Genomic DNA, 21,048 nt, shown 5'->3' on the forward strand with positions numbered 1-21,048 from the left:
ATGCACACTATCTGTGGGAGACTAACGTCTTAACTGCACCAATATAGGTTAGAAGACTCGACCCCAATGAACCCTCACCTAATCAACGGCTAAGCCAGTGACAACAACCTCTTTCATCATGGTTCAGAGCAATTATAAAGTCATTTCCAGTTTAAAAAGAGGCTGTGACATTATGCTAAGTGAAAGCAGCCAGACACAAAAGGCCACATGTAGTATGGTTCCATTTATAGGAAAGGCCCCAAACAGGCAAATCCATAGGGACAGAAAGTAGATTAGTGGTTGCTAGGGGAAGGGGGGAATGGGAAGTGACTGCTAATGTCAGGAGGTTCCATTTGGGACACCCCCCCACCCCACCCCAAATATGTCCTAGAGTAAGATAATTGTGATGGTTGTACAATACTATGAGTATTCTAAAAACCACTAAATTGTACATTTTTAAAGAGAATTTTTATAGTATGTGAATTATATGATCGTTTTTAAAAAACAATAAATTTAAATAAAGAGACTGTATTCCCAGGGTTCCTTTTTTTTTTATGTCAGCTGAAGATCCCAGACGATAGGCTAGGTTCTCCATTACTGGGAGGGGGTGAGACACCAGATTACAATTCCATAGCTTTGCTTTGTAAGTAAGCACCTTTACAAAATCAAGTGTCAGGAAGCCATGGACCGCCCACCATTACAGCAGCTTGTTATTTTATGATATAAACACCTTACAAAAGTAGCTCTGGGCAATTAAAAAGACAATTCTGACTCATCCTCCAACAGAGGCTATACATTAATAAAGGCAGAGCCCAATGGGGTCCATAATAATAATTCCAAAAAACCATTCTCACTTCAGCTGTACTGCGTTTAGTAATTCTAGAAAAGATGATTCTAGCTGATTCACACAGGGTCCTTCAGCAGAGAAGGACCTACTGACCTACCCAATATCCGCTCCACCACACGTCAAGGAGCAAATGGCACCAGGTAGCTTGTTGTCCTCTAGAACCTTGGCTAATATCCTAGAAAGGAAAAAGCAATTACTGCTAAGTAAGGGAGCAATTTAATTTCTTAGGATTTTTTGAAAAACTAGGAATAAATTCTAACCACCTGACTTTCCTTTTCAACTCTCTCTCCCACCCTTCAAACATCCAGGCCTGGATTTCTCCTTATGTAATAGAAATGAGGCTTTCAAACACTTAAAAGAAGAAATCTTTTTTTTTCTTTCCCTGAAATAATCTTAAAAAAAAAATAGACAAAAAACAACATGCAAAATAAATAAAAGACTTAAAGCATTGGTCACATAGTCCAAGTGATCATTATTTTCAAGTATTTTCTGGCAAACTATGAAGATATCTCATTTCAAGATGGTAGACTGATCACAGGGCATTTTTTTCCTTTTCTTTTCTTTTTTTTTTTTTTGGTCTCTTACTACAAAACCATTAAAACGATGGTAAAGAAATAATAACAAGGAATAAAACCTACAATAGAAAGATGAAGAATTGAAAGGGTGTCCCCATCAGCAAATGAGAGGTTTCAGTACATCTCTGCAAAGCGGAGTCAGCCAGAGAAGTGACACAGGATGAAAAGGGAAAGAGGTCCCCAAAACCTAGAGCAGGTGCTGAGGAGAAAGGTACAGTAGAGGGAGCTGGACCTATGTGCAGAACCCTAAGGAAATTCAGGACTAGTGCCTGCTAGCTTCATACCAAAACTTTCAGTCAGGAACTATCAGCACCCTCCAGTCTAAAGCACTGTGAATAAGCACAGCATTTTCTTAATTAGTTGTAACTTATGCTGCTAGAGTTAAAATGACAAATACAGTTCAATGTTATTTAAATCTGATTTTGAGTTCTAAAAAAATGGCTCCAGTACTTCTGGTTCCTCTGAAAGAGTTCTTCCATTCAATTTGAGCTTCCTGAGGAGCATGGGCCTAAATAGAGCAAAAGTTCTTTTCATCAATCATTCCAACTTGCTGGCTACTTTCTATTTTGTTTAAAGACATGGACGGACCTAGAGAATATTATGCTAAGTGAAGTAATTCAGTCGGAGACAGACAAATACCATATGATCTCACTTACATGTGAAATCTAATACAACAGAATAATTGAGCAAACTAAACAGAAATAGACTCAGAGATATAGAAAAAACGTGATGGTTGCTAGATGGGAGGGGGGTGGGGATGATGGGAGAAGGAGAAGGGATTAGACAGCACAAATAAGTAGTCACAATACTGTCACGGGGATATGAAAGACAGTTTGGGGAATACAATCAATAATGTAAAGATTTTTTAGGGCGTCAGATGGGCACTTGTCTTATCAGGGAGACCACTTCATGGACTGTAGAGGCTTGACCATTGTGCTGTACACCTAAAGCTGAAGCTGAATAATAATGTCAATTGTAAGTTTATATATAGAGACACACAGACACACAGACACACACACACACACACACACACATATTCACAGGATATGGTGTACAGCATAAGGAATAGAGTCAGTGGAATTATAATAGCTATACACGATGTCAGGGGTAGTAGATTGTGGAAAAGGGGTTATCACTTTGTAAGGGGTGTAAATGTCTACTATTACATTGTTTTGTACACCTGAAACTAATAAAAACATTGTTTTTAATAAATAAAAGTTTCCTTTTTAAATAAAAAAATTAAAAAAAAAGAAAGTTCTGAAAGCTCCAAATTGTATATACACGTCCATAAAAAAGATGCCACTGCCATATGTCAGTAAATACTCCCATTGTCCCTCAAAATGTCCTTGAGAGCAGTTTCCTTTTTTCCATCCAACCAAAGATCACACACTGCAGTTGTCATGTGTGAAACCAGGTGTCAGAGTGAACGATTCTCTCCGTGGACTTAGAGTGTATGTCCCAGCTGCACAAGTAGACTGACGGCTCTTGAAAGCTAGGGGTTTGCTTTGTGCCCATGGGTAAAGGTTAACAAAACCATTTCCCTTTAATACATGAGATTCTGACCTCGGATTAACGCTCTAGTTTTGTTCCCCAGGTTACCTGATCAATGTCAGTGTCAACAACGTTACATAGACAACATGCCTTATGGTAAGAATGACTCCTGGCTGGTGAACTGCATCTGGACTGGATAACTATCAAGGGATATAAATAGGAATCTTATGCTTTGGGGCCTTCCCTGAGGGCAGTGACTCTTGTAACTGCATGTCCCTTGTGGGCAGCTGAAAGTTCTGCCCTATAGAATTGTCACAAGACCTCCTGGCTCCTGTGGGGAATTAGGCTTTAAACCAGGGCATCCCCCACACCTGTACACTGTAGATCTCATCTCCTCACCCCTGCATAAACTGCTACAAATACCAACTAAAGAGGGATACCTGATGCTATCCTCCTGGCAAACTACATTCCTGTCCTATATCCTTCTGAATAGACGGAGGTACGATGCGTGGCCTGTGGCCGTCTAATGAGTCTGAACGTTTAGCTGAATTTAAGAACTGGTGGATATGGCAGCACCCTTGTTTAATTCTGGCAACATCTGGCATCATTTTACTAATTGTCTTCCATTACAAAATCTGATATTCTCAATTACCTAAAATCAATTACCTAAAATATCAGCCACGTCCCTATATGAACACTTCAAACCCTTCAAACTGTTTAAAGCAAAAAATATTTTAAAACTCAAAGCAACAATAACAGAACATTTGAAACCAATATCAAAATGAACAGTATTTTAAACCAGTTGCTTAAGTAACAATTGGCAAGCAAGTTCAGTACGACCACATAAACTGTTCTAAGTTATTTTTTAATTAAAAAAAAAATTGCCTGGGGAATCTCATCATTTTTTATGTTTTGCATATCAAAGTTCTATGTAATATTTAATTTGAACACCCCTGCCTTGAAGGATGTATTTTCCCCAACATCACGTATTCAAGTAAATCCTAACACATACTACTCTCTCTTTTTCATCCCACTTTTCCTAAGTCAGTGTTCCTAAATGCTCATCTGACATGAAGGACCCTCACATATGGCCTCCTCCACAAGCTCTCTACCAACAACTCAATTCAGAAACACACACCGTGCAACCAATAGAGCATGAAGGGTGCATTGTCCCCATACCCAGAAACGCACTCTCTTGCATACGTTTTCCAAATTCTTGAATGATAAATTAGTAACACTGACTTGACAACCTAATCAGAGTTGTCAAGTTTTCAAATATGAGTAAATAAAACAATTTTTTAGATCAAAAGATAAAATACATTTTAAATAGTGTGAGAAGAATCCACGGAATAGTAATCATCTCTCTCTGTTTTGCTAATGATCTATTAAACAAAAGCAGTAAAAGTATTAACTGGGTAGAAATCAAAACCATTAACATGTTGAACAGTTATAAAATATAGCCCCTAAACTGCAAGAAAATTTCCTCTCCACTGGATTTGCTTTTATTTTGCAAGTGACAAAAATGTTTATAAGAGCTCAATTTCAACACTTAACATCAATATCTGGCATGTTTCCAAACAGTTAAGTAATATAGCTCTAAAAGAGCTATGTAAACTACAAAACCATATAAAAATGTTATTACAACCAAGGGAGAAAGAGGTTCTCCAAATCTCCTACGTAAATAAATATGGTGCCTTTACACTGGATTAAAAATTCAGTGCCTATCACCCTTTAGAGATTATTCCATACCTAGAAAAAAGAAGGCCACACATACTCACTTTGTGACAGCAACACTGATAAGGGACGTTGATGGAGCGCCTTTCCTTGAGAGGGTTAAAAAAAAAAAAGACAACTTAATTTGGTGGATATCATAAATATCTTTCATTATCAAGCAGAAGAAAACATCTTCATCAGAAAAACTTCTAATTAGACATCTGATCCTAGTAACTGAAATAGGAATCTATCCTTCAGCTTGGTGTCTCTGGGACCTAACAGACTACAAAATTTTCACAACTTTAAAATTGGCAAAAAGCAACTCTGAACCTGCTTGCTGCACTTATCACAGGAAAGGTTACACTTAACCTCTGTCAATTATGGGGACTGACTGAAATGAAAGTCAACCTGAATTTTTGTTGGAAAGCCTTCGAGGAAAACTATACAACCAGCCTTTCTAGATCAGGATGCAGAAAGCGTGGGTTCCTTTGGCAACACGGTGCCAAATCATTAACCCTCCCAAGTATGCCTTGCTTTTGCAGACAGTCTGAGCACATTCAGATGAAGACAACGTTAAGATTGGTATATAACTGGGGGCAGCTGGTTAGCTCAGTTGGTTAGAGCACAGTGCTCATAACACCAAGGTTGCCAGTTCGATCCCCACATGGGCCACTGAGTTGCACCCTCCACAATTAGATTGAAACAACTGCTTGACTTGGAGCTGATAGGTCCTGGAAAAACACACTATTCTCCAATTAAAAAAAAAATTGTTTTAATAAAAATTAAAAAAAAAAGGGGGCCGGCCAAGTGGCACCATTGGTTAAGAGCATGAGTTCTGTGCAACAGGGTCGCCAGTTCAATTCCCACATGGGCCAGTATCCTGAGCCTGAGCTGAGCTGCCGCTGAGCTGCCAACAGGTGGCAGGATAGCTCAGCTGGTGAGAGCACGTGCTCCTAACAACAAGGTTGTCGGTTTGACTCTGGCATGGGATGGTGGGCTACACCCACCCACAACTAAGATTGAACACGGAGAGCACGTGCTCCTAACAACAAGGTTGTCGGTTTGACTCTGGCATGGGATGGTGGGCTACACCCACCCACAACTAAGATTGAACACGGAGAGCACGTGCTCCTAACAACAAGGTTGTCGGTTTGACTCTGGCATGGGATGGTGGGCTACACCCACCCACAACTAAGATTGAACACGGCACCTTGAGCTGAGTGGCGTCGAGTTGCCAACGGGCAGCCAGATGATGACTGAACTTGGAGCTGAGCTAGCTGTGCCCTCCACAACTAAGACTGAAGGACAACTTGGCTTTCCCCTTCCCCAATTCCCCAATAAAATCTTTAAAAAAGAAAAAAAAAAGATTGGTATGTAATTAGTGGGACAGATGCACAACAGGCAAAGATGGCTCTCCTGGTTTTCCTTTTCTAACTTCTTCCACTGAACATGAAAGCTAAAAACGAGCAAGTGTTTTGTCATCTATAAGACACTGATACTTTCCCAGCTAACTTCTGTCAAATATGTATAAAGATGCAAATTTTAATGCATCAATGAGAACATTTGCCAAGTGACCCAGAATCACTTGGGAATTCACTATCAAATTTTTATTAAAGAAAAAGAATCAAACTTTAAAAAGAAGGTTGTGACTTATCCCAAGTTCTTTTTTCCTCCTACTTGTTTACTTAGTTTTCTGTTTGGAAAGTATAGTACAATACAGAATACCTCTGGTCTTTGTCACCAGTTTATGGCACAGGGCTTCAAAACCCCTTGGAATTTCCTGAGTAACAGAATGTCTTTCTTATGCAACGAGGTGGCTTTTGGGTGCTGTCCAGATAGCTTCAGGATGGAAGGTGGTTGCTAGTCAACACAAAGACCAACCACGGGGAGGCGAGGAGGGATGGAAGTTGAGCTCAATCCCATGTCTGATGATGTAATCAATTATGCCTATGCAATAAAACTCCAATAAAAACTCTGGACCCCAAGGCTCAGTGAAGCCTCCTGGTTGGGATGGTGACATCCCCCAACTTCACCAGAAAAGGGCATGGAAGCTCTGTATCTGGGGCTCTTCTAGACCTTGCCATACTGTACATCCTTCACAATACAACTGTAATCATTAAGTACTGTGCTTTCTTGAGTTCTATGGGTCATTCTCATGAGTTACTGAAACTGAGGGTTCATGGGAACCTCCAAACTTGTAGCTAGCTGGTCAGAAGTGCAGATGTCCTGGGGACCTGGGGACACCTGCAGCTTGCATTTCAAGTGGGGGCTGTCTTGCGGAGGACTGAGCCCTTACACATGAGGAGGTTGACAGTAAGTCCAAGAAGTTAGTATCAGAATTTACTTACAGTACACCCGCTTGGGGTGGAAACAACTGAAAGGACAAGGCTATCTATGTAAAAACAAAAAATAAGTTAAAAAAAAATTTTACCAATGGAAAATATGCAATAATTAAGTCAGCATTTCACAATGGGCAGGTGTGACAATATGTTAACAGAAAGGGTAGTGTAGTAGAAAACATTTTAATGCATTTAAATTACTTTTAATAGTACCTGAAATGTACTTTATTATCTTCCCACTGGATGAGAACATTAGCAGGCCTTACCACAGGCAGACGTCCCCGCAGATCATTGCGATGGCGCTGTTCCAGCCATACACCGCCACAGGGAAGTTGAATGCAGTGATGACTCCAACCAGGCCTACAGGGTTCCACTGTTCAATGAGCGCATGGCCAGGTCCTGAGGACGGGGGAGGGCGAGGAAGGCGCTTAAGCATGTTCACTGAACGCATGTCAAGTTAACAAGAACAAGGTCTGAAATCTTTCATTTTCAGAACAAAGGTGCACAGGACCAAGTGAGGATTCCACATGCCTTGTAGTGGGTCACTCTCCATCGCCACAGGATATTGCTCCGTTAATTAGCAGACAACAAAAGCTGGTATCACTGCACTCCCTCATAAACCATGAATGACTGTGATCCTCATAGGCACTCGGATTATTTCAATCAAAGGCAGCCAGAGTAGTGAAGAACCAAAACAAGGCATGCTGGTTCACAAACCGTAGTCAAAACCACAGACCAACTGGAAAGGCGCTGCTCCCAGCCATCAACTTTCTGCCAGGCTCCCAGGGCCAGCTAGGAACAGGAAACCTACCAAGTGCTGCACCCCACTGCCAGGCCCTCCTTTAGTCTAGGCAACCTCATCTCCCTCAAGAGGATATGCGGGCACAGCCCCTCCCTGGCAGGGCCTGCCTCTACCCGACCCTCTTTCTCTTCTCCCCAGGGAAGCCAGCACAGCTCTGATAACGTCACTCCCTTGCTTAAAACCCTTTGGCGTCCGGATCACTGCTGGAGCTGCTCGCTGGTCAAGTCCAAGGTCAAGTCCAAGCTCTGTAACAGGGAAAGTCCCTTCCCACTTCCTCTCACCCCACTACTCCCCTCATGTGCCCCCATCTGTGCTAAAGCAAAAACAGTTCCCCAGATAAGCCACATTCTCCCATCTTAAGCTTTCACTTTTTTTTTCTTCCATATTTACAACCCCTGCCCGAGCTCTCCACCCCACTCGAGGCCTTAACTTGGATTACTTTCTCTGGGAGGTCTTGCCTGACTGCTCCAAGGCTAGCTTAGGGGCTCACTATCCTATCTTCCACCCCATCACATTACTTACCATGTTCTATTATAATTATCCCTTTACGTATCTCCACTTGCCTCCCACACTTAAATGGAAGGAATCTATAAGCTTATAAATTCTTGAGGACAAGGACTATGCCTTATTGATCAAGTAACACCTATCAGGTCACCTGGTACCTGGTAGACACTCAATAAACATTAATTGCATTAATAGGGTCAGTTAGTATAAAGCCTCTGCAAAAATGAATAATCTATTCTTTAAAAAATATTCTTTCCTCATCAAAAATGTAACATAATTGCCATCATGGAAATTTTGAAAAATACCAAAAAATGGAAAGAAGACAATAAAAACCATCAATAATTCTACCACCCTGGAATAACTGTTACCACTTATCACTTTGGCAGACTTCCACCCCTTGTATTTTCAATGCAGCCACAGTCACTTGTTTTGCTCTATTACAACCACAAACATTACAAATCGCATAAGCTCTTATCCTCATCATTGAAACCTCCTCAGAGTACAAGGCTGGTTCTTGTAGCGTACAGTAATAGCAGAAGACTGAAAACACCCCAAACATCCATCATTTAGGAACTGGTTAAATAAATGACATATAGTATCTTTACAGCAAACAGACAGCCATTAAAAAAAAAGATGAAGAAAGTACCTGAATGTTATAATATGAAAAAAATTCTAATACCCATTAAGTAGGAAAAATATAGAACAGAATGTATAGTTTGCTAATGTTTCTGTTCAAAAGGACATATATTTTCCTCTAAGTGAATAAAAATGAAAAAGATATTATAGATAAGAAACCAGAGGGCCAGCCGAGTGGCTCATTGGTTAAGAGTTGGCTTGGGACACCAGCTCTGAGCAGCAGGGCCCCAGTTTGGATCCCGCATGAGGGCCAGTGACACTGCGCCCTCTACAGCTAAGATGGTGAACAACAGCTCGACCTGGAGCTGGGCTGTCATGAGTCGCTGGCGACGGCGTAGGCTGCAGTGCAGCTGCAGTGAGCTGCCATGAGTGGCCGTCCAATGACCAGCGAGTGCCTGCCTCACCCGGGAGGAGAGCAATGATAATACCAACATGGGCCAGTGAAACGACGTCCTCCACACTAGAATGAAGAACCAAAGGACAGCAACTTGTCTGTTCCCCTCCCCCAATTCCCCAATAAAAATGTTAAAAAAAAAAAAAAAAGAAACCAGAATCACTGGCTACATCCACGGGGACGCTATGGAGTATCCAGGGGCGGTTGATGGGAAACTTGTCATCCTCTACCCTTGTATTTCTAATTCTGTGAGATGGATAGATCACCTCTTTTAAAAATAACATTAAAATAATTTTAAAATAATACAAGCACCCCATAAAAATATGAGGTTGGAATTAGACAGAATGTTCATAAACAGGAGTTTTATTACCTGCTCACAGACTGACAAAATTAGCTCATCCTTTGTCTATGATTTGACATTTAGGTCATTTTTAACATTTCCTATTGATACTACAATGAATATCTCCACACACAAACCTTTGCCACATTTCAGATTATTTACTTAAATTAGATTCTTGAAACTGGTATTAAATGCAAGGCTCTTTGGATTATTTCCAAATTGCTTTCTAGATGGTTTGGCAATTCGTGTTGCCGCAAGTCCTCATAAAAGAGTGTCTGTTTCTGCCTCACCCATGGACTTGCCAACACTGAGTTTTACCTTCATAAATGAAAAAAGTTAAAAGTGTCTTGATCTGATGTTTTCCCTTGTTTCAATTTGCATTTCTGAGTAGAAAGATTAAAGATATTTTCATATATTTATATGCCACCTGCAGTCCCTCTTCTGCAACCTGTACACAGACAGAGCATTTTTTGGAGCACTCTCTGGCAGAGTCTAAAACTCATAGCTTAACCACCTTCAACGCTTACTTTCAGAGGGAAGGATGGGTCCCCCGATCATCCGCGATAAGCCAACAGCATAATCACAAACATCCACGTACTCTTGAACCTCTCCCACACCTTCCACAAAGATTTTCCCCATTTCCAAAGACACCTAAAAATACAAAAAAACGCCAACCAGTATTTTTTTCAACAGAATTCATGTTTTAAACATTAAATTGACAGGGGGGAAAAGTGCAAAACCACATTTTGTGTTTGTTTTGTGAAGGAAATAAACTTTAGAAAGTTTGTTTTATTTTTATGAAGAATTTTAAAACCCAGCAATAGTCTTCACTTTTTCCTGTCCATCTTGTTCATATTTTCTCTAAAAAAAAAAAAGACTTTGAAATGTATAAATTGCTTTTCTTAAAAACCACAATCTTGGGCCGGCTGAGTGGAGCATTGGTTACGAGCTGGCTTGGGACACCAGCTCTGAGCAGCAGGGCCATGGTTCGGATCCCACATGAGGGCCAGTGACACTGCCCTCTACAGCTAAGATGGTGAAAAACAGCTCAACCTGGAGCTGGGCTGCCGTGAGTCCGCCGGCAATGGAATAGGCTGCAGTCCCTGCTGCAGTGGGCTGCCATAAGCTACCGTGTGTGGCCGGCAGCCAGTTGAGCAGCCAGCAGCTGGTGTGAGCTGCCAAGAGCCACCGTGAGTGGCCATCCAGAGGCCAGTGACCTATCTGCCTCACCTGGGGAGAGCGCAATGATAATACCAACATGGGCCAGTGAAGCAACGTCCTCCACAACTAGACTGAAGAACAAAAAGTACAGCAACTTGTCTCTTCCCCTTCCCCCAGTTCCCCAGGGCTGTTCCCCTCCCTCAATTCCCCAATAAAAAAAGAAAAAAAAACCCACAATCTTCTATACAGAAATGCATGACGGCCCTTTAAGAGATTATATTTTTACTACAGAAATACTTTACCAAGTTTCCCAGTACTTGGATCTTCTCCCGCAAGGCATCACCAATCTGTCTCACTACTTCTCCTCGCTTTGGAGCAGGAATCTAAGAAAAAAATGGAATTTTAGTGTCTGATTCAAAGTGCAAACTTGTGTCTAGACCAGGGGTTGGCAAACTGCAGCTCACGAGCCACATGCGGCTCTTTAGGTATGTTGTACATGTGGCTCTGAAGTAAAACTGATAATGAAAATAAAACTATCACAGTTTCATTTATAAAATTTTTAAAGGATATTATTCACATAATGGTGATTGTATGTTTTATAGGTCTCGCAAAACTTTGAAGGACAGGATTGGCTCTTCCATCTCAAAAGTTTGCTGAACCCTGGTCTACAACACAGTATTCAATAAATGTGCAATGAAAAAGCTAAGTACAAGCACATCAAAAGCACATCAAAGCTGACTTTTTTTTTTGTTTTTTTTTTTTTAGCTGAGCCATCCTACCACCTGTTCGCAGCTCAGCGGCAGCTCAGCTTGGGCCAGGAATTGAACCGGGGACCCTGTTGCTCAGAGCTCACACTCTTGAGCAAGCTCTTAACCAACTGAGCCACTCAGCCGGCCTCAAAGCTGACTTTTTTTTATCACATCAAGATTACGATATAGCAGGCCCTAAAAGCAATGCCAGAGACCCAGAAAACATTCAGATGATAGGTTCATGGCGAGTAAGGCTCCATGCCAAGTACAGAGAAAAATTCAGAGTTTGAACCCAACCTTTTGGGATGACTCCAGATGGCTAAAATACCTTAAATACTTAGAGGCTTTTATGATTCTCAGGGACGTTTTTTAATGGGTCAAACTGGTTGCACGCCCAAACCCTTAATTGAGCTTTCCCTCTCCGTTCCCTCACAAAGAGAGCCATCACAGCACTGCTCATGCTCTTCTTTGCTCCACAAATGTATCGCCATGTCTCAGTACAGCTTTCCGGAGGGAAACTTTGCAAACTGTTACCATTTAAAATGGTCCCACCCTTTGACTGGGCAACTCCACTTCTGGAAACTGAATATACACATAAGTGTGCAAAAGCCTAGGTACAACAAGTTTACTGCAGTGCTGTTTCTAGGAGAAACAGAGACTATCTAAATGTCCATCGGCACATGATTGGTTAATTATGGAATAGCCATAAAACGGGCTACTTCACACTCTCTAAAAAGAATGAGGTAGATCTATAAGGAAAATGTTTAACAGCTACAACAGGATGACAGAAAATAGCAAAAGAATACATATGATAAGCAAACTTTTGCTTAAATTTGAAGGACTATACAACGAAATGTTAACAGTAGTAACTTCTGGGGAACAGAATCATAACATTTTCATTCCCCACATTTTGTATGTCGGGCATGTTTGCATTTTTATGACACATTGCTCTTCTGGAAACAGGAAACAAAAACTGTAATGTTAAATGAATCAGTGCAGATTTTACACATTTCCCAGCGCAGAGATCAGGTTTAATAATGTTTCAACTGAATTTAGCCCACACATTTATAAGTTTAGCAAACTGGCTAATTTCAACTCAGAATGGCTAATACACATGGCCTGTACCCTCCCGTTCTGTGCATATTTTATTCAATCAGTCTTTCAACCAATAATTATTGCATACTCTGTATGTGCCAGATATTGTGCTAATCCCTGGGGATCCTGGGGAAACAGGGCAGCTACAATTCTTGCACACTAGAGCTCAAAGTCCAGTGGGGGGTTGGGAGGGGTGGTAGAGGTAAGAAACAGGCAATTACATTGTTACGATGGAGCAGCTAGACTATACAACTGGAAAACCTAGGAGTGTTAATTTAGCATTACGTGGGGTAAGGGAGTGGGAAGGAAGGAGGTTTTTAAAGAAGGCGAGAGCTTTCCTTGAAGAGTTGAGACCTAAGACCTAAAACATGATTGGTGTTTGCCAGGTGAAGAGATAAAGCAGGAAAATTATGGGGGACAGGGGGCACAACATATGCAAAGGTCAAAGGGCAAGAAAGAATATGGTGGTTTGGGAAAACTGTAAGGCATTCAAAGAAGCAGGAGTGGAATGTAGAGGTCACACTGCAAAGGTGTAAAGAATCCAAAAAAAAACAATGGGGAAACTACTAGAGGGTTTTAAATGGGCGGGTGAGGGGGGGAGGAATCACAGTGCATTTAAACTATTACTCTAGTTGTGGTGTAGAAAATGGATCAGAGGGAAACAAGATTCGGATAGGAAGACCATTAGGCCAGACTAGAGGTGGTAGCTATCTGGACTACAAAAATGGCAATAGAGAAATGTAATTTCAGATGTTGAAGACGTGATCATTGAATATCGGTAATTGATTCTCAACCCTGGCCAAACATTAGAATCACCCCCCAAGGAACTGTGAGACTAGATTCCACCCCAGATCACGCAAATCTGAAGGGGCAGTAGGAAACAAGGGAGACAGCCCCATCGTGACAGTGATCAGTCTAGCATGACAGGGTGTCAATAACCTCAGACCGTCCTGAGGTGGGCAACACGAGTCCTCGCCCCTGCACACTCACCCATGAAGTCCTTCAGAATGAGCATCAAAGACAGGCACATGGAGGGAGCCAGGAGCACAAAGGGAAGTAGCAGCTGAGGCTTCGAGGAAGTAATACAATTACACCCAGGTTCAAGAGGTACCTGGTATTCCTTTACGCAGTTAGAGACAGCCCACTGACAGGTCCCTGTCCTCAAGAGAGAAGTGATGCTGGCTCTCCCTCACCAGAGATGGGGAGGGAAAATGAGGACTCGTAGCGGGTGAAGAGGGGCAGAAACAGGGGGCCCTCTGGGCTGAAACCGGCTCATAAAAAGAAAGCCGCTGGGCCGGCCAAGTGGCGCGTTGATTACGAGTTGGCTTGGGACGCCAGCTCTGAGCAGCAGCACCCCGGTTTGGATCCCACATGAGGGCCAGTGACGCTGCGCCCTCTACAGCTAAGATGGTGAACAACGGCTCGACCTGGAGCTGGGCTGCTGTGAGTTGCCAGCGGCTGCGTAGGCTGCAGCCCCTGCTGCAGTGGGCTGCCATAAGCTACCGTGTGTGGCTGGCAGCCAGCGTTGAGTGGCTGGCAGCCGGCATGAGCTGCCAAGAGCCACCGTGAGCAGCCGTCCAGGGGCACGCGACTGATCTGCCTCACCTGGGAAGAGCGCAATGATAATACCAACATGGGCCAGTGAAGCAACGTCCTCCACAACTAGACTGAAGAACAAGGGGGCAACAACTTGTCTTGTTCCCTTTCCCCCAATTCCCCAGTGCTGTTCCCCTCCCCCAATTCCCCCCAAAAATCTTTAAAACAGAAAAAGAAAGAGAGAAAGAAAGAAAGCAGTAGACTCAGTATTCCTGACTAGGGTCTCTGTGGTTAGTTCTACTTCAGAGAAAGAAATCAGTTTTTCTGAACTAGCTTTCCATATTTTTATCCTTTGTTCCTTTACCCTTAGAGAAAAATGCTCCCATTGAAAACTTCCAGGCTTAACTCAAACCAACTAAATGAAACAGTGGTATGTCCTCACACAGGAAAAGCCCTCCAGAAAAATCACAGCCAGTGAGGGGCTCCACACAAGTGAGGACCCAAGAGGGAAAGTGCATAGGCGGGAAGGGGTCCAAGCTCTGGTCTTATTTGAGGTCCCAGCAGCCTCCAGTTCACTGGCCCCTTTGGCAGGGGCCCTGGAGGCACAGTTAGGAAACGCTCTGCCTCTTCCCTAAACTTTGAACTCAATTGCTTAACTCGAATTCTTACAAGTGGGATCCCGCACTGACTCTACTGTCACCCAGGAAAGCAACCTATTAGCAGTTCCCACTCTACTGGGAGGTCCAAAAAGTATGAGAAGCATGAGAAAGGATGTAAGGTGCGGAGTCTGGCATTGTTGAGGAAAAGTAGACTGCCAAATGAGATCCAGAATGCAAAAATTGCAGCACCAATAACAAAGATTGCAGCCCAATATTTAAGAAAGTCATCCCGATGTCAGCTGCCACCCCCGAGGCCAAAGCAAAACCAGGAAAAGCCAGTCCAGGAAAAGAAAAGACCCTGAATTCACACGCGTTCTCAAACACGATTGTGTTTACCCTCACTAAATGCACACATATAATAGATGTTTCTGGTCAAATGTTTCACTGGCATTCAAAACAGTGTATGCAAAGAGTAAATCCTAATATAAATGGTGAACTTCGTATATTTATTAATACTGTATCAATATTGGCTCACCAACTGTCACAAATATACCACACTAATGCAACATGTTAAGCAACAGGGGAAACTTGCTAAGAGGGAGGGGCTCTGTGAGCGAGGGGGGCTTTCTGCTCATCTTTCTGTAGAGGCGGCACAGAGCATGTTACCCCAGAGTGTGCCACTTTGACATGTGGATTACTTTTTGCTGAAGACACTCAAGACCTAGAAACTCAGGAAAAGCTTTTTACCTCCCCCTTAACTTCCTAGGACTTAGAAGGGCGCCTGCAATCAGGAAGAGAGCTATTACCAGAGATAGCGAGATAACTTTTTATATCTGAGAGACCCATCTGTGTGGCAGGGCAAACATTTGTTTATTTACTAAATGTTTGCTCTTCTCACCATCCAGTGAATGGCCTTCCTCCCCGTTAAAGCCCCAGGCCCTTATCCATTCCTGTCGCTCAGGGTGCTATATAAGCATCAGTTGCCTGGCTGCTTCTGGGTCTCATATCTTCATGGGGCCGTTATGTACAAAATTAAAATGTTTTTCTGTTAATCTGTTTTAGGTCAATTTAGTTATCAGAACAGCCACAGAACCTAGACTGGAAGAATGGAAATTTTTTCTTCCCCTACACTGTAAACCTACAAACTGCTCTAAAAACTAAATCTATTAATTAAAAAACAACAAACAAACAAAAAAACAGTATATGTACAGGAAAACAATGATTTTTAAAAACTATGCAGTAAGTTGGTATACAATGCAATCACAGGTCACAAAATTTTGCACATATCATGTGTATATGCATGTATGTATAATAATCACAACTATGAAATAAACCCATAAAAGATGAAAGAAATGCACCAAAACATAACTCTAATAACCATTCCATATTAAAGAGACAGGGGATTACATCTGATTACCTTATTTAATTTTTCATTCAATTTTTTTAAGCAGGGAATATGTATTACTTTTATGATCAGGAAAAAATGATGTTATTTTTAAAACATTAAAATAAATGACACTGGTTGGGCCAGCCGAGTGGCTCAGTTGGTTAAGAGCTCGCTCAAGAGTTTGAGCTCTGAGCAACAGCGGTTCGATGCCCAGCCCGAAATGAGCTGCCGCTGAGCTGCCAACAGGTAGCAGGATGGCTCAGCTTAAAAAAAAAAAAAATGACACTGGGGCCGGCTGAGTGGTGCGCTGGGTAAGAGTTGGCTTGGAACGCCAGCTCTGAGCAGCAGGGACCAGGTTCAGATCCCACATGGGCCAGCGATGCTGCGCCCTCTACAGCTAAGATGGTGAACAACAGCTCGATCTGGAGCTGGGCTCCCGTGAGGCGACGGTGACGGCATAGGCTGCAGCCCCTGCTGCAGTGGGCTGCCATAAGCTACCGCGAGTGGCTGGCAGCTGGCATGAGCGGCCGGCAGCCGGTGTCAGCGGCTATCCAGTGGCCAGCAACTGATCTGCTTCAGCCAGGAAGAGCACAATGATCACAACACCAACATGGGCCAGTGAAGTGACGTCCTCAACTAGACTGAAGAACAAAAGGACAGCAACTTGTCTGTTCCCCTTTCCCAATTCCCCAATAAAATCTTTAATAAATAAATAAATGACACTGCTTTGGAGACTATTCTCTACCCAGGTAGGGTGAACTTTACTTAACACACGGTTAACTTTGGAAGTGCTATTTTCCTGCTCAAGGATATTTTTGATTATGTATAATAGAACCCTGAGCCTGACTCATGGCCAGAATTAGAGGAAAGATGTTCCTCGTGCTTTGCAGAGGCGGTCTCTTAGCAAATAACACAGCTGCATCCAACCCAGGGCTCTCCTGGAGAGTCTGCCCCTCCCCAAGACCCCCTAGCAATCATTGATTCAGAGAAAACTCCTGACTCAGCAGTCCCAAACCCAACAGCACGGGGTTTTGTCACTGGCAGGTACTGAGGTCTGCCACGTGGTGGCCTCTGCAGTAAGCAGGTTACATGATTAACTCATTTAACCTTGTTAAAAACTCAGGAGTCTCCCCTTTTTACAAGACAAAGCACACTGGTGAGGCAAAGTAATTTACCCAGGAGGGTAGTCCTACAGCCTCAGGCCTAGAACTTTTGGTGGCCAAAATTCAAGAGCAAAAGGGATATTCAGAGTGGGGTGAGGGCAGGGAGGATTGGGAAATCCAGACTAACCCTGTTCTTTACTTTCCCCTCCTCCAGAGCCTGGCCCTCAGCTAGTGACAGTTCAGCAGGGCCAAGCCCCAGTCACAGTCCCTACACTTGCTCATATAATCCCTAGTGGAGACAGAGCTGGAGGAGACAACCTGCCTCAAAGCCTGATCAGACAGTGGGGGAACTTGGGCTGCTACCCTTTGAAAGAGGTGCTGCTGATCTTTGAACCAGGAATGTCCACCTGTTGCTGAGATACTCCCTGGCAGAGGGATGGAGAAGGAGCAAGTAGGTATTCTCAGCATAGATATGCAAGTAACTTCAGTTGGAGAATAAAGAGTGGTCATAGCTCAAATTTATGCTTAAAACGTGCATAAGTAAGTTTTAATCCATTTAAAATTACCCATTTACTGAAGGCCAAATATGGAAAAGGCACTATCCTAGGATGAGAGCAGAGATTATCACAACCCACGAGGGACTTCTGTTTCACCAAGGGGGCATTGACCTGCTCATCAGATGTTTCTTCATCTCATTGCAGTTACAATAGATAATGGTGCTATAGCCTCCATACTTACGTCTGCCCAGATTCTCCATGCTTCTCTTGCTTTCTTTACAGTTTCCTCATAGTCAGCTACACTGGCCTAAATTAAGAATTCGGGGGAGACAAAGAGAAAAGGAAAGGGAATTGATGATCTCTTTCTAAGAACACACAGATTTTGGGGAAAGAATTGGAAAATCTCTGGGTGATTTTAAGATTTGTAGTTTAGAATGATTTTCACAGCCTATGCTTCCAAAAACTGCTAGAACCCAATAAGACAAGTTAGAATCTAGCTGTGTTTTTTAAAACCTTGCTTCTCAAAGCAAGGCGCATTAGCCTCATCTGGGAACACCACCTGAAGTGTATTAGAATTTCAGGCTCCAACCCAGATTTAAGAGGTCAGAACTTTCATTCTAAATAAGGTCATGCCTTCCCCCGCACCCCACTCAGAAGCATGGCCTTGAAGAAGCTCCCTCTCCCTAGTCCTCTCTATGGTTCCCCTTTTCTAGGCACCCCGCCCCCAAAGAGTAGATAGTCTCTCCCAGATATTCCTAAAAGTCAATGAAAAAGAAACACATTATTCTTTGATTTTGTATTGCTCTGATCACTCCCACAAACTCCCTGTGAGCAGTTTGCATTAAAAAAAAAAGAAACAAAACAAAAACCACTTACCTGTCGGACTCTTGCTATTGGCTCATTGTTAGCAGGACAATAGGTAGTGATAACCTTGAAACAAAAAGAAGATGAAGATGACCACCATATTTAATCCCTTTGCAACAGGGGGAGCAGACCAAGTAAGGGAAGAAAAAAGGAAGGAAGAAAATAAAAGACAAAGATACAGTATCCAAACTCGGAACCTTTACCTTAATTTCTGTTACAAATAAGTCACTCTACAGAGCTTTTATTTTTTACCTAAACATTCAGAACTACCTTTCTGCAGAACCCATCCTGCCACCTAAGTATTAGGTACATAAACAAAAGCCTAAATGTAACCCATTATTTTGCCTCCTTTTGCATTAACACACCAAACTCGAATTTTACTTATTTCTTTTCTCTCTTACTCGGCTCACCGCTGGTCAAGGTGAAGTGGCCAAGACCAGACAACAAGGGGAAAGGCCTGTGTTCACAAAAACTGGAGAAGTCAACTAGAAAGAAAAAAATCAAGGCGTAGCTTTAAAAAAAAAGCTTTCAGGAGAGGGTATTTTAGCCACAAGCCAAATGATTAGAGTTTCCATGTAGGAAAAAAACAGGAGGGACGCTGGGGGGAGGGGGGTCGAGGGAATAACTAAAACCACCTGTAGTCCTACAGTCACAGATAACCAAAAGGCACGTTTCCATCAACAAGGCAGATTCATTACATTACATGCAACAAAAGGCATGGTGTTAGGCTCTGGAAACAAGAAATGCGCAAAATCCGGTCCTCGAGGAAGCTCAGCCCAAGGAACACATGACAGGATTTCAGCAAGTCCGAGCTTGCAAACTCCAAAGGATTTCAGGGGGAAAAAAACCAACATAAAACTATATGTAGAACATATACGGCGTATGTCACATCTGAGGAGCCAGTCAAGCACAAAATTAAGATAATTTCCACTATTAAGAGTGTGGCAATCACTACAGATCGCAAAACTCAGCCCTAAGGTTTTAAACATGCGTGACAAATTTAACCCCAACCAGCTCCAAAATGACATCGACCCTCCATAGCCCACAAGGCCCTAAAAATCTAAGAGTATTTTTACGGCACCCTACGTCAGAAAACTTGTACTGTGGAACTTCCGAACTTCCCATCCAGTACAACCGACTACAGCGGCAGCAGGGAGTCGGGTGGGGCAGAGCCCGCCCGGCCCTCCGGAGCGCACAGAGGCAGCAGAGATTTCCCGGGACACCCGCATACCTCTCCCCGGCCTCCCCAGCTTCCATTATACACGCCCTCGTTTTCCTCGCGGAGGCCCAGCTCCTTCAGCCAAGCATACTGGGGCTGATTGATAAGCAGGGTGGACATGAAGGCTGCAGGTTTGTTCCAAAGTTCTGAGACCTTGCGCCCCCTTGCAACCTGCACACACAGATGGCGGGATAGGCGCCACATACTGAGCCCGGGATGTGCAACGCGCCTGCGGCCTCGGGAGCCGCTGAAATAGAGCCCCGCCCCCCGCCCGCGAGAGCCCATTGGGCAGGCCCGGCCCCACCCCCGGGACTCGCCTCCGCCGCCGCAAGGCCTGCATCAGTTTCAGAAGAAACCAGAGCTTCGCCTCCGCCGGGAACAATGGGGCTGCTGCAGGAAGCGGGCAAGAGGGCTACTGCCATCTGGTGAAAGACGCCGGAACCGCGGCGCCAGCTAGAAATCCTTTCAGCAAAATATTGGCTCTGAAGTACAGTAGGTTAGAGCAAAGCTTCTCAGACTTCTCAGTGCATGTTATCACCTGGCCATCATGTTAAATGCACATTCTGATTCGGTGGGTTTGGGCTGGGGATCTGAGAGTAGGCATTTCTAACCAGCTCCCAAATGACGGTGATGCTGCTGTTCCGTGGAATAACCAAAGAAGGTTTGTTTATTTATGTATGTATTTATTTATTTATTTATTGGTGGAATGAGGCAAATAGTTGTTTATTTTCACCGCTTTGATAAAATTACAAATTAGAGTTTTCTAATTAATGAAAAATGCTAAACTATGTCATTTCCTTCTAAATATCCTGCCTGGGTATATTCTTGCTTTTGAAGAACAAAGACGGTTTGATCGATTCCCTTCATTCTCAATTTCTTCCCTCTTCCTGCAATATGCTTTCCACCCACCCCATCCCCCTGACCATCCTGTTTCCCATCTGAGGCCCACACTGGGCGTACCTATATAAGGGAAATACTAACATTTCAATCAGCGTGATTCGGACATGAGTTAATACGTGCACTCTCAAATCAATTGAATTAGATGTTTCAGTGAGTCCCAACCTATTTTTCTTTTCTTTTTTTTAAATTTTTTTCCTTTTATAAATTATCTTTTTTTTCTTTTTTTAATTGGGAAATTGGGGAAGGGGAACAGTGTTGGGGAATTGGGGAAGGGGAACAGCCAAGTTGTTGTCCTTCAATCTTAGCTGTGGAGGGTGC

The 21,048-nt window shown here is 43.0% G+C and overlaps 1 protein-coding gene across 1 annotated transcript in view; it reads right to left on the reverse strand.

The window, feature by feature from the left end:
- The window catches only part of ALDH7A1 (aldehyde dehydrogenase 7 family member A1), a 42,017-nt gene extending 21,795 nt beyond the window's left edge, over window positions 1-20,222 (reverse strand). The window contains exons 1-8 of the mRNA XM_019635411.1: window positions 19,843-20,222; window positions 18,624-18,677; window positions 17,989-18,054; window positions 11,084-11,164; window positions 10,148-10,271; window positions 7,211-7,343; window positions 4,671-4,715; window positions 924-1,001 (exon numbers count right to left, since the gene is read on the reverse strand). Of these exons, the coding sequence (XP_019490956.1) occupies window positions 924-1,001; window positions 4,671-4,715; window positions 7,211-7,343; window positions 10,148-10,271; window positions 11,084-11,164; window positions 17,989-18,054; window positions 18,624-18,677; window positions 19,843-20,115 (854 nt within the window). The 5' untranslated portion in view covers window positions 20,116-20,222. The remainder of the gene's footprint in view (window positions 1-923; window positions 1,002-4,670; window positions 4,716-7,210; window positions 7,344-10,147; window positions 10,272-11,083; window positions 11,165-17,988; window positions 18,055-18,623; window positions 18,678-19,842) is intronic.
- Between the last annotated feature and the right edge of the window lie 826 nt (window positions 20,223-21,048).

This window comes from Hipposideros armiger, unplaced genomic scaffold (assembly GCF_001890085.2).
Source record: "Hipposideros armiger isolate ML-2016 unplaced genomic scaffold, ASM189008v1 scaffold_21, whole genome shotgun sequence".
In the NCBI taxonomy this organism is placed as follows: Eukaryota; Metazoa; Chordata; class Mammalia; order Chiroptera; family Hipposideridae; genus Hipposideros; species Hipposideros armiger.